The 13,563-nt window shown below is 31.8% G+C and overlaps 1 protein-coding gene across 1 annotated transcript in view; it reads left to right on the plus strand.

Annotated features, from left to right (window-relative positions):
- Window positions 1–13,563, plus strand: part of LOC118185152 (uncharacterized) — a 405,199-nt gene that overhangs the window by 299,546 nt on the left and 92,090 nt on the right. Inside the window, exon 2 of the mRNA XM_085810045.1 lies at window positions 9,455–9,616. Within this exon, the coding sequence (XP_085666171.1) occupies window positions 9,455–9,616 (162 nt within the window). The remainder of the gene's footprint in view (window positions 1–9,454; window positions 9,617–13,563) is intronic.

Consider the following 13,563-nt stretch of genomic DNA (forward strand, 5'->3'; position numbering starts at 1 on the left):
TCTTGCAAAGTATTGATCGTGTATAATACGCTATTTTCATAACTACATATATATCACAGTAGTGAAAAAATAGACCATACTTAGAAATCTAGAACAATTAGATGATAACAATTAATTAGATATAAATTTTAAGCAACTAATTTCAATTATTATTACTTTGTTGTACTAAAATTCTTAATTCTACGTCATACTCATAGATATGCAATCGAAATCAGATCATTGTTTTTAATTGCATTCACAATTTCTGTTTCCCTTATTTTGCTTTGCACGCTTTTAATTTCATAATTTAGGTCTTGCATGCATTTTTGTACTTTCGCATTCCTTCAAGGTTATTTATCTTTCCTATTAAGGTTAACTCATTTCATATATTTGAAGGCTCTTTGTTTAACGTCATTTTTTTTTCTATTTCGCCATTTTCATTCAAAGTTTAATCCTCCCTCAAAACATAACTTCATCAGCTTTTGAAGTATACTTGCATCTCTCACACCATCCGTACAATCATACTTAGAGACGTATCAGCAGCTTATAGCGCAACAAAAGCCAAATCTGTTATTTTTATCTTTACTTGTACATTTTCATTTTATACTTAGGACCCATATATTTACGCACTAAATACATATACGTATTTTAAAGAACACGTTTTGTAAACTTTTTGTAAGAACTAGAATTTGATGCTGGATGAGTTTCATCAGAACTGCATAACTTTCTTCTCTTTTAGCCATGGGAGGGGGTAAGGAAGGTTGAATTAGTTTAGGGGTATCAGAAACCCCTATATCGACAATGTTAAATTGGCCATTTTCGATGTACCTTTTCTCAAAATCTGCTGTAGATACAAGCTTGAATTTTTTTCTGTAATTAAAGTATACCTATCTGATTACACTGAAATGAGCTTTTGACACATTTTGAATTTTAGAGTAAATTACAGGATATTTTGTTAGGCATAGTAAAATTCAGCACTTTTCTCACAAAAAAAATTTAATTTTTTTTCCTAAGTTTATTACAAAAAGCTCATTTCAGTAAATATTAGGGAACCTAATAAATAAGCCATAAAAAGTTTAGATACCTGTCAGCAGTAGTTCCTGAGAAAAGGTACATCGAGTATAAAAAAATCGCATTTGGAGAAAAACGCGTTTTTATGTAAAAATCCTCATTGATCAAAGCAGTAGATGACAAAATAAAACTATATTTTTTTACAGTTCTAATTTTCATAGAGATTAAAGAATAGTATTTTTAGAAAGATAAAAGTGTAGAGAATTTGAAAATGCAAAAACCCGAAATCACAATTTTTTAAAGATTTTGGAGTTTCAACTCCCCTTTAGTGAACAATTTGCTTCTTCATTTGCAAAACTGTGAGAATTTTTTGGAATTGCAAGAATTTTAAACTTTGGCTGTATTATATTGTTCACTGCGTAACAGCTATCCAGTTAGGTTACTCTGTAACAAGGCTGTTCCAAAAGGATTATAAGAAGTTTTTTTTTTTTTTTTTTTTTTTTTTTTTTTTTTTTTACTGTATTATAACGCCTCGTATACTTTGGTAGCATAAACTAAGCTCGACGTTAGAAGACTGTGTAGGGAATTATCCCTAAATCTTAAGCAATGTCCAACGAAGGGTGTAAAGAACCCTTTATTAACTCAGACAAAAGTTCACAGGTGGCACAGACTCGAACTTACAAAGCGAACTCTTTTGGGTTAACTCTAAAAGGTAATGATTAACTTAAAACTAAACGGAGTTAAGGTTAGCCTAACGGCTTCACAGGCGACTTAACGCGCAGGCTGGCTCTGACTCGTAAAAGTCGGCGTAAACAAGCCCAATGGCAAGAAGCGCTCAATGTTTCAGAAGTCTAAACTCTAGTAAGTCAAAGATAGCAACGTGGCCTTCAGGCAGGTAGAAAACGCTCTCTAAATTCCCCTTCCAAAACCTTCCTTTAAATACTAACTTCTTTCTACCTCATCTGAATACACGTGCGCTAACTCATTTACATTCTGGTTAGAAAGCGTGAGTTGAAAGCAAAAGTGATAGGAAAGTTTGCTTCAAAATAAAATTAACTGTTAAGTAAGTTAAATAAATCCCCACAGTATTATTTCTGCTAAATGTAATGCAACTCTTAGCTAGTTGTTTAATTCATGATTTATTTTCAGCTTATTTCATTAATCTATTATTTTCGGCTTTACATAAGATAAATCAATTAATTATTTTATTATCTGAGTAAACATTTTAGTGCTTTCTCATTGCGAATATTAGAAATTTTTTTTTTTTTTTTTTTTTTTTTTTTGTAGCTGTGATATTAACAATTTTCTTATGGCTAAAAGCGAGCTGATATTTTTCAGCATATAAAATTGATTTCTTTGCTCGGAACGTTCCAGAATGAGACAGATAAAAGAACTGCTCGTCAAAGAGTATCATAATATCCCTGGGGAGAGCAATTTTACGACGTAAGTGTCCCAGGAGCTATGACTGAAGAACTGGTTCTAAAAGTGTTCTCCCATTTTCATCGATTGGAAGAGGTAGTTTTAAAGCAAAATGCAGCACTTATTGAAAATCGCCGTTTTCTAACGAAGGGATAATCGTGTAGGTTCTGTTCGACACATTCTTAAGAGTTAATTCACCCCCTCCCAAGTAACATAATGAATCTCAAAGGAGTTGTATCTTCCCGTGTTTCTAAAAAATTCCTGATCCTTAGTTTCTAAAAAATTCCTGATCCTTAGTTTCTAAAAAATTCCTGATCCTTAGTTTCTAAACATGTAAGCAGATTTGAATTTTTCACAATTTATTGATGGTTATTTTTAATTAATATATTCATTACGTTTTTTAAAGTTTTAATGTTTTTGCATTAAACGCATATTATTTAGTGACAAGTAATATGAAATAATAGGAAGTTATTTCACGAAATCTAGTAAAAAAAGATAGTCAATTTAGCACAGTATTGCACTGAATCGTACGAACGATTCTAATTTTCAAACTTGCAGACTACAGAATTTTCGTAAGGCGACAACAAAAGTGTAATTTTAAAGGCTTCTCTCCACAAAAAATGTTAGGAGAATGGGAATATCAAAGAAAGAATAATACCCAAAACTCAAAATTAGAATTTAAGGAAATGTCATTTCAATGGCTTTACGGAAGCATGCGGTTTTTACAAAAACTTATTCCAAAATGCATACTTCTGATCAGAAATATTCATTCCTAGAAAAGCAAAATACACTACAAATTGTTCTTTCATCCAGGAAAATATTTATGACACCATTACTGTAGACTGGTTTGGATTATGCCATTAACGCAAAGCAGATTAGAAGTAACAGCCTCAATATTACCCACTTTTGATCAAGAATATACAGAGTCTCTTAGTCCTGTCCTCTTACCACCAACCAATCTTAACGACTTTCCAGTTAAGTATTCCCACTTACCATCCAGATACTACAGTCTCAAATGTCCACCCTTTATCTGCACAGCACTGCTCAAGGCCTAAGCAGCAAAGGCCTGAGGCCATGGGGCCCCAAAGGTCGTTCTATAATTCTTCATAATCCTGTTTTTCCCATTACAATTAAGGTTAAAATTTAAAATAAATACTGTGGTTAAGGCTCTTTTTAAATCTGGCGCTTCTTATCCCATATTAGGACCAATGCCAAACTGCATGGCGATCAGCCTCAGCTAACCACCATTACGTCAGGATTTGCCCTTAGTATATTGAAAGAAAGCTGAAAAGAACACGGATGCTCAGACTCCTTAAGTAAAAAAAAAAAAAATAATAATAATAATTTAAACTGTAGGATCTTGAAAACGTGGTGATATTTTTATTCAGCTGTAGCATAAACCCTTAGTAGTGATATTCATTAGTGATCATCCGTTTAATTTTATGAGGATTTAAAGCTTCTTTTACACCCGTACAGACTATCCGCATGTATTCTGGAGCGAAATGAGACGGGCTGTCTAATTTAATCAGTATGTAAAATGTATCTCTGGTAAAAGATGGTGAACACATACGAGCGCATATATAATATTTATGTTATATAAGTATGGTACATAATCTTTTGGTTTCAAAAGACTTAAAAACTAAAGGGATATGTCTGCCCCATTGCAAAATGCCCCTCATAGTATGTGACAAGGACTTTTTCATGGATTTTTTTTTTAATATTACGGTTTTTGCCATTATATTCGCGGCGAAGCTAACCTGAGAACATTAAAAGAGCTGGAGTGAACGAATTGCAGCTATTTTCGTCTACTTCGTTCCACTGAGCATTGTTTTAGAAATTCAGGGACCATATTTGAATACTTATTACTTTTTTATTCATTTCAAAGTAACGTTTCCTCTCGACAGCATCGACAGTATTCGATATGAATGGATAGACTATGTGCATTGCTTTCCGACCATTTTTCCTGTTTGGAATGTAGTTATTTCGTGAGCTTTGTAGAAACACTTGCAATAATAATCTTTGATGAACTGTCTGAAGGCTTTCCACGAACGTGTGAAACTGGGAAGGAAAACGTTTGCAGTCTACATGCCGTTCTAGCTCACTGTTTTACGCTTTGCTTCACATTCGGAAGATTAAAAAAAAAAATAAACTTAAATACAGTTATTACTTCCAGTGTAATTTAAAAAAAAAGAGGTTTCCAATAATTTTTATTAATTCAAAAGCAAAACTTTTAAAATCATTGAAAATGCTAAACATTTTTAAAATTTGTAATCTGGATTTTTTATATAATATATATATATATATATATATAATATATATATATATATAATATATATATATATATAATATATATATATATTAATGTTGAATGGAAGGGAGAGAAAAATTTATGATATTAATGCCATCATTAATTAAGACCATGTGGAGACTTTTGTGCTTATTTCATAAAAAAACGTCGCTAGATTGGATGTTCCCGAGGTATACGATAAACATTTTCCACAAATAAAGTGGCAACAATTTGTCTTTTGCGAGGACACGAAATTAACAAATAATATATATATATATATATATAAGGTATAGGGATATATAAGAAAACATCAGAGAATAGCATAAACAAATTCTAAACTCGTGTAATAGTCAATGTAACTGGAAAACGCGCTGTTGAATGGAAGGGAGAGAAAAATTTATGATATTAATGCCATCATTAATTAAGACCATGTGGAGACTTTTGTGCTTATTTCATAAAAAAACGTCGCTAGATTGGATGTTCCCGAGGTATACGATAAACATTTTCCACAAATAAAGTGGCAACAATTTGTCTTTTGCGAGGACACGAAATTAACAAATAATAACATAAACAAATAAAAAAATTAAACAAATTAAAGTAATATTAAGTTATCAGGTTCAATGTTTCTTCTAACTTTCTTCGGAAACATACAATGACCTGACTAGAACAGAGAGCTTACTAAAGCTATGTTCACTAATTGTAGTAAGTGGACAGGATACAGACGAAGGGTATACAAAACCCTTTATTTTTTTCTTTATATACAATGACTTCCGTACTTCGGAATACCATGACCCTCCACTCGGGGTCTAACTTAAAAGATATCAAAATAAAACTAAACTCTAATTTAACTTTAGAATAAGATTGGCCTTATAATAACAGAAAGCGTATGTAGCACAGAGACTGTGAACACTACAATACGTTTAATTTATCAAGAGGATTAAAACCTCTGGCCTGGAAGGCAAAGTAGCAACTGCGTAACTTCTAAGGTAAGCGGCCTGCTTCGAACTCACGGCTTCCTCTCTTCTGCTTGGCAAAAAGGCCACACTTAAATACTTGGCGTTCGCCAGACAACTTTGCATAAACTCCTTCACGCTTATAATTCTGGCCGGAAGTAGAAAATAAGAAGTGATAGTAAAGATTTAAAATAAAATAAACGTTAGTAAAACTTAAGATCCTTACAAAGTTATTGGAAGAAATTTATCGTGGCGTCGAAATTCAAATAGTAGAAGGAATTATATAAACCTGAATATAAATATAAAATGAAATTATCTGTTTATGTATCAATTTTTTCTTTTAATAGTTTTTTTAAGGAGTTTCGAATAAGTAAAGTTTTACTGGTAAAAAATATCTAGCGAAATGGCGAATACCCTTTCTTGCCTGATGTAAGATTCTTGTGCCTTTCACTGATTTCAGGTAGGCTTTATGCTGCATATCATGAATAGCTGAGCACATGTTTTATTAAAACTAGATGAATAAGAAGTGAATGCTATAACCACATTTGCCATCGTTTAAGAAGTATCTGATTCATTGTATTGCTTAAGATTCTGATCTATTGCAAGTAGAGGTTTCTTTTATTATACTGCCTGATATATATGCTTAGAATCTTTGAATGTGAAATTGTATGAGCAGACCTCTTCAAGATTTAAATACGCAGCAAAAATACATGTGCAGTTGAGCGCCTTGTTTCTAAGATTACGTTGCTCTAAGTATTTTTTAATTCATAAAAAAATGTGCTAAAATTAGTTTTTATTTTACGTTATGAATAACTGATCAAAGTCGTCCAAAATAATCTGGATCATCATGACTGTTTTGTATCTAAATGTCCTGCAGTCAACAGAATGCAACGTCAGCCCTCAATACGCTGCCGTGCAGCTTTCTGTTCAACGTAACATCTCTGTACGCCAACGTGCTTCTTAGAAAGATTGTTTCCCATTGATTAAAAAAAATATAAATAAAACTGATTATTACTTACCCATTGATATAGAGAAATATCACACAAAGCCAAATCTTATTCAAAATAATGCGACAGCTAAGTTTTGAAATATAAAAGTCGTCAAAGAGAAATATCCCAAACCAAAAATTGTTATCGAACCAACATTATTAACTTTTCCTTTTCTTAATTAGTGGAAGTAGATTTAAATCAAGTTAATAATTTACTACGGAAAACAAGAAAAAGGCCGGTCATTTTTGAATGCGGGGATTTAAGAATTAAGCAATTTTATTCCAAATATTTAAAAAATATTGCATCAAGCTCAGCCATCACATTCATTAAAATTAAACTTTTGTGCAAACAGAATCTCTTTTTGTTCCTGGAAACTAGTTTCTATCTGTAAGTTTTAAAATAATGATAATACAAAAAAATCAAATTTGTAAACTAAATCTAATAAATCCCCTTTTTCCAGAATTGGTGTACATATGCTTAGTCAAATTGTTATCTTAAGTTAGGAATGCTTTTAAATTAGAATAAATGTTGTGGTACAGCAATATTTTTATTTGAATCTTATTCTTTAACTTGAATCTTGTTTTTAATTTAAAGTATTTTCATTCATTGGAATAATGAGGAGGAAAATATCCACAACTGTAATGAAAGCTATACTGTGAGGCTGTAATACAGTTTCATTGTTTTATAAAATTCGCTACAAACGTAGATTTTCGCCTGCATGGTTTCCTATACATTTAAATAGCTAGATTTCAATAAAAGGTATACGTATTACCTCATTATTGTATGAGGATCCAGCTTTCTAGCAAATGCATCTCACCTGTTTTTTGTGAAATTTTCAAAGAGAATTGCAAGCCAAGAAAGAGTTAAGAGTTGACAGTGATTACAGAAAAATCTTGAATAAAGCGTGCCATGTTGACAATAGGGCTGCACTTTTGAAATATAGCCTCAGAATGGTCTGTAAGACACAGCACTTGCTGAACTTAAACTCCAGGCTTTTGTCAAATTCAGAGCTTTCTGATATATATATATATATAACAAATATTCTCTACTCGTGTAAAGCTAATTTAAAGTTAATTTAAAGTTAATTTAAATTTAAATTTTAAAATTATGAAATTTTAATTCCATACAAATAAACGATTAATTATTGCTGCGAACTAATTTACAATATCATTTAAATTTTTACAAAATCATTTAAATTAGTTTGCAGCAATAATTAATCTTTTATTTGTATGCAATTACAATTCCATAGTTTAAAATTTAAATTAACTTTAAATTAGCTTTATACGAATAGAGAATATTTGTTGAATTCAAATTTCATTCCTTGCAGCAAAGGCGCAAGAGAATTATTTAAATTTAATTTAACTTTACTATTTATTCTTGGGAAACAACATATATATATATTGTAGAGTCATTAGGTTATTTGGAAGCAGGAGAGATGAAAAATGAGCAATGCCCTCACCGGGATTCGAACCACGGACCTCTCGAATACGCGCCGAGTGTGCTGACCACTACAACACGAAGTCATGCTAAGAAGGCAGGAGAAATACCTTATAGCATATGTATAAATTATATTTTATCTAGACTCGCTAGACATAAAAACAGTTGTAGCCTTCCAAAATCTCCACTTTTTGAGGTGAAAGTTAGAGATACGTGGCATATCTCGATTCTAAACATTTCATTTGTCGCAGTGCTACCTTTAGTTTGTACAGTCTCTGTTTTCAGCACTCTTAAATATAGTGCTCAATAAACTAGCTAGTAATATTTCACTATCGTTTATTAGTTATCATAGAGCAACTGTAACTAACCTTTAGTTTTAGCAATAGCACAATAGAAATAAAACCAACTAAAATTATCTATTGAAATTTACCTCATAAAACCTCATAAACCCTCATAAATCCTCATAAACGTCATAAACCCTCATAAATCCTCATAAACGTCATAAACCCTCATAAATCCTTATAAATCCTCATAAACGTCATAAACCCTCATAAATTCTCATAAATCCTCATAAACGTCATAAACCCTCATAAACCCTCATAAACCATAAAACATCGTAAAATTTACCTCCTAAACCCTAGCTGAACTAATGGTTTAAAGCCCTTCTGGTACTTTCAAGGAATATAAAGTACTTTTTGAATAACTAGTTTAAATAATAGATCTGACGCTCAACTTTAGTGCATTCAGATTTCAGTCAAAGGGAACTAATCTTTGCTTTAAAAAGCTGTCGCTGAGTTCTATGCTGCAGATAATGAATCAAGTTACCTCGCCGATCAAGCCTAGGTATAAACATTAACCTCATGTTCATTATTCTCAGCAAACTGACAGGCAATGAAATTTTCAAGAGTTTAGTCACATAGCTTGGTACGCCTCACTGCTAATTATTATATCCTGATGCTCATGATATCCTTTTTGGTATTAGCTAAATTTGTTCATTTCTGGAATGGTTTTGATGGAAATGAGGAGCAAAGAATAGCAGAATGACACCAGAATTGGTTAGTTTAATTTAAAAACCGGAGAGTTTTCCTGAAATATTACCTCTAAAAATAAATTTCCTTTTCCCCTCCCAGAGCATAATATTCAGCTGTTTAATTTAATCTGCCTTTCAACAAAAGATGCATTTAAATTGTGAAAGTTAAAAAATTTCACATTTTAAACCAAAAATAAAAAGGAAATTTTACTTTTTTCCATGTAAAATAAAATACTAGATACGTAAATTTGGTGCCTTAAAATCTTTTATTCCCATTTTATTCAGAATAAATCTTCATTATGATGGCAAAGATTTACACATTTGACTTAATTTCATTTGCTTTTTGCAGCTTCGATACTCAAGATGAGTCTCACGAGAAAGAAACATCAACTAGTTCCAGTCCTGGATTGGTGCTACAGGCCTTGCCGCAGCGCAGGGAATCTTTCCTTTATCGGCCGGATACTGACTTTGATTTGTCGCCGATTTCCCGCCATTCTTCGATTGCCAGCGAGTAAGTATTCATTTTAATAAATACTTTTTGTTTTAAACGTCTTCTTTTTCAATTTCACGAAAAGGTTGCATTATGAAAATACTGTGAAATTTTTAGCAGTAACCTTTTAGCTTAGAAGTTATATTATGTGCAACTTTTTTATGTTAATTTATTTTCCTGATAATTATACTGCAAAAAGTGATCAGTACTTTCCGATAATGAAGCGCCACTTAGCGCTAAACATAAACGTTGACACGAAATCTAATTAGATGGCGGCAAACGTAAAGATTCATGAATGGAATGACTACTTTATTAAATACAGAAGCATTACAAAAAATATACAAATACAAAAATGCAAAACAGATTTTACCAGATAAATTTTATATTACGCAGGAGGTATAAAAATGCCAATTTAATTTTTATGCAGTCACTACCATACGAATTGTTTGGTTGGTTATTTGAATATGGCAAAGCATACAAGGACTATTTGCCTAAGCGAAAGGATGACTTCGTTAAGGACTTTTTAAAGAAAATTATCTCGTATTCACGTTACACATGGAAAAGCCATGAAAACCAACCAAGCAGCCCGTCCTTTCACCTGGATTCGAACCCGAAACGAATTACAAATATTCAGTCGTCTTTAACCGTTCGGTCACTGGTGGGGCAAAAAGAATTGGATAAGGAGATGGTTGCGGCCAATGCACATGGCATTGCGTATGAGGATCAATAACGATGTAGTACTTGTAGTTAACTTGCAGATGCCAATTCCTCCGCTTAAGAAACTAAAGATGTCAGATAGAAAAGTCTTAGGTTAACATCCATTCTTCCCATTTATTCACAAGGAAGTCATTGCATAACTACTCATGAAACAAGCTACAACATTTGGTGCTCTGAAGCACATTTGGCAGTTGGTCCCTCTTTAACAGAAAAGTACCAAATCATCATTCTTATATGATTTTGTAACAGAAATGTTGTTATTTAACTTACACCAGATAAATCTCCATAAATCTAAACCTGGATACCTAAAACTGTCGCCTGGATTTATAGAGATAAACTAAATATTGGTTAGTGATAACACGTAATTAAAGGAATAATATCAAGTAGTACTAGTTTTCGCTTTCTTCATGATATACAGCGTTTTCTGGAGTTAAAGAAAGTAGAGTTATAAAAAATGTTTTACATCCTTGTAAATTACAGATTACTATTTAAGAATTGTTTCGTTTAATATTAAATTTAAGGCAGCATTCTTGCTGTAGTATCAATGAAATAATGTTATTTCTAAAAAAACAAACACCAATATTCCCTTTACAATACAATACTTTTCAAAAATTTTATTTTTCATTAAAAATCCATCGAATTTGTAAAAATACCATACCACAGTTGAACAAGGCTCATTGTCAAGGTATGAGAAACTAAAAAATTCTGATAAAATAAAACAGGATATCTTTATAGGAGTTAAAAGGGTGGATCTAATTCAGAAGTAATGGACTACGGCAATCTATCAACCTTCCAAACTGTTATTATAAGTGATCTTGACACTGTTACATAATTGGGCCCAAAATAAAGATAACAAATACATTGTAGCTCAAAATACAAAATTTTCCCCACTAATAAATCTTAAAATTGATATATATATATGTAAGATATAACAAAATATGATAGCTATAATTGGCGACCTCAAAATTAACATTCTAAATTTGGTGATCTGCCCCTAAATTCATCTCTTTTCACAGGTTCCAGATTTTTCTATCTTACGTAACGTTTTAATTCAGATACTTCTTGTCCAATCAAATTAATTGTAAACCAAAACTCTGAACTGAAACTTTCCCCCTCCCAACCTTCTTCCTCTGAAAGTACTATAACTTTTCCCCTTTTCCGCATAAGCTCTCCTGCCGGCAAGATGCTTTTTATGTATGCTGCTGCCGCTTACTTGCTTAAAACGACGTCGTACTTCAAAATGCAACTTACTGTATTCAAATATAATTAGGAAACATCTTGTCTGAAAAAGGATGATTTGATATGCTTAAAAAAAATAAAGATTATGATTTTTCAAGATACGTTGTGCTAAATCGCGTCATCATGCTTACCACTCTGCCACTCTACGGTCTTCTCGGTCATCTACGCAGTATCGTAAGCTGTTTAAGTTCCAGTGCCTTCATCTACGCATTTTTAAAATCATTACATATATATAATTTGGAAAAATGAATATGATTCCCATACGCATTTGATATGAAAATGTTTGAAATTTGCAGTCTTCAAAAGAAAATTGAGGTGTTCTCTGGGTGCTTATTGATACCGAGTTCATTTTTGTGGACGGCGAACTTGTAGTGAAGATCTACAAGTTACTATGTTTGTACGAACCAGTGGTTTAAGAGTGTAGAATAATGATTGTGATCAAATAAACTCACCTTTCAACAAAATAAGTTCTCTCTATCATTTAAAAGATGAACAGATGAACTGAGATGGATATTACTGGAAACTTTATGGTTGGCTTCAGATTTCTGAAAAATAGTATGCATGTTATGGGAATAATTCCAAGAAAGACGAAGATCGCCCACAGGTCGTCAAGGCCATGAGCTGGCAAATGTTTGGCGCCAAAGCAGAAGAATATTGACCTCCCAACGCTCCCTTTGAAGCATAACAACCGAGACAGAGAGCTTGCTTCCATGACGAATGCCTCCAACTTCCCAAAATCAGGTTGCCAAGCTAAAAATCATTTTCTTGTTAGATTCACGAACATTTTAGAAATGTCTCTTTAAGAACTTAAACATATTTCGCAAGAATATGTTACGAAGCAGTTAATGCTCAATCATAAAAATTCCTTCTACTTAGGATAAACTCATCTCCCTCTTGCACCAAACGACAGTTTTTAAAGCTGCCAGCATAAACTAAAATGAAGTGGTATATTACTTTTAAAAGTATGGGACTGTCATTAATTGAAATATATTGCCATTATAGAATCTCCACAATTTTGAAGAGGCTTTTTAATCATTCGTTTTAATGTATTTTGATATATATATCTATTGACAACGGTTTTTGAGAATTTTCGTTTGGAAAAGAATTTAAACCTGTAATCCTTAACGTAATATGCCTTACTCATCCGATTGCCACTGATTGGCATAAATAATGCCATTATGTATCAATTTTTAAATATAAATTGAATGTTATGATTGTAAAAGTCTGAAAAAATCGCTGTTTTCTCGAATTAATATAGTGCTAACAATAAAACTGGTGTCTTAAAGCCTAGTAAAAAAATAACAAATGAGTAATAGTTATATTGCGCAATAAAGCTCAAAACAAGCCTTATTGCGCAATATGTCTGAAGCATAAAAGCGTTCTTAACTGCAATAAAAATAAATCTTTAACATTAATTTAATAGGAATTGATGCACTAGGATTTATAAACTTGTTTCTTGCATTAATTTAATAACCTAGAAAAATCTGTAAAGCATTTTAGCCTCTTTTTCTTTTTAACTACTTAAAATGTCTTTCATAAATAAAAAATAAAATGCTATGTAGTACCAGGATATAGTGTATAAAACTCAATATGGCAAAATTAGAACCTGCCTGATTTACAAGCTTATCGTTCCAGAATGCTTTTATGGAATAATCTTAAAAAAGCATGTAATTTAAATACTTCTTTATAGCATAATTTATGCCGTAATCTAAAGCAAGGAGAGTTGAATTATGAAGCAGTACTTTTTACATCAAATTCTAATATAAAGGATATTCTATAAAAAATACAAGCCATGTTTTGCAGTTATATATATTTAACATTAAAATATACTTAAATAATAAATGTGAACTAATAAACGTGAACTGAAGAATGTAGTTAAATACATGGTATCTTGTCTTTATCATTCCATCTTCTTAAATTTCTAATTTTGTGCACAATGTTTTGTTCACAGCCCCATCCAGGCTTACTTTCAATTGCGTCAAGGTTTTGGATTAATTATTGTATTTTTTAAG

Source organism: Stegodyphus dumicola, chromosome X2, assembly GCF_044657685.1.
Source record: "Stegodyphus dumicola isolate Sdum_Otavi_A_Nest chromosome X2, ASM4465768v1".
Taxonomy (NCBI): domain Eukaryota; kingdom Metazoa; phylum Arthropoda; class Arachnida; order Araneae; family Eresidae; genus Stegodyphus; species Stegodyphus dumicola.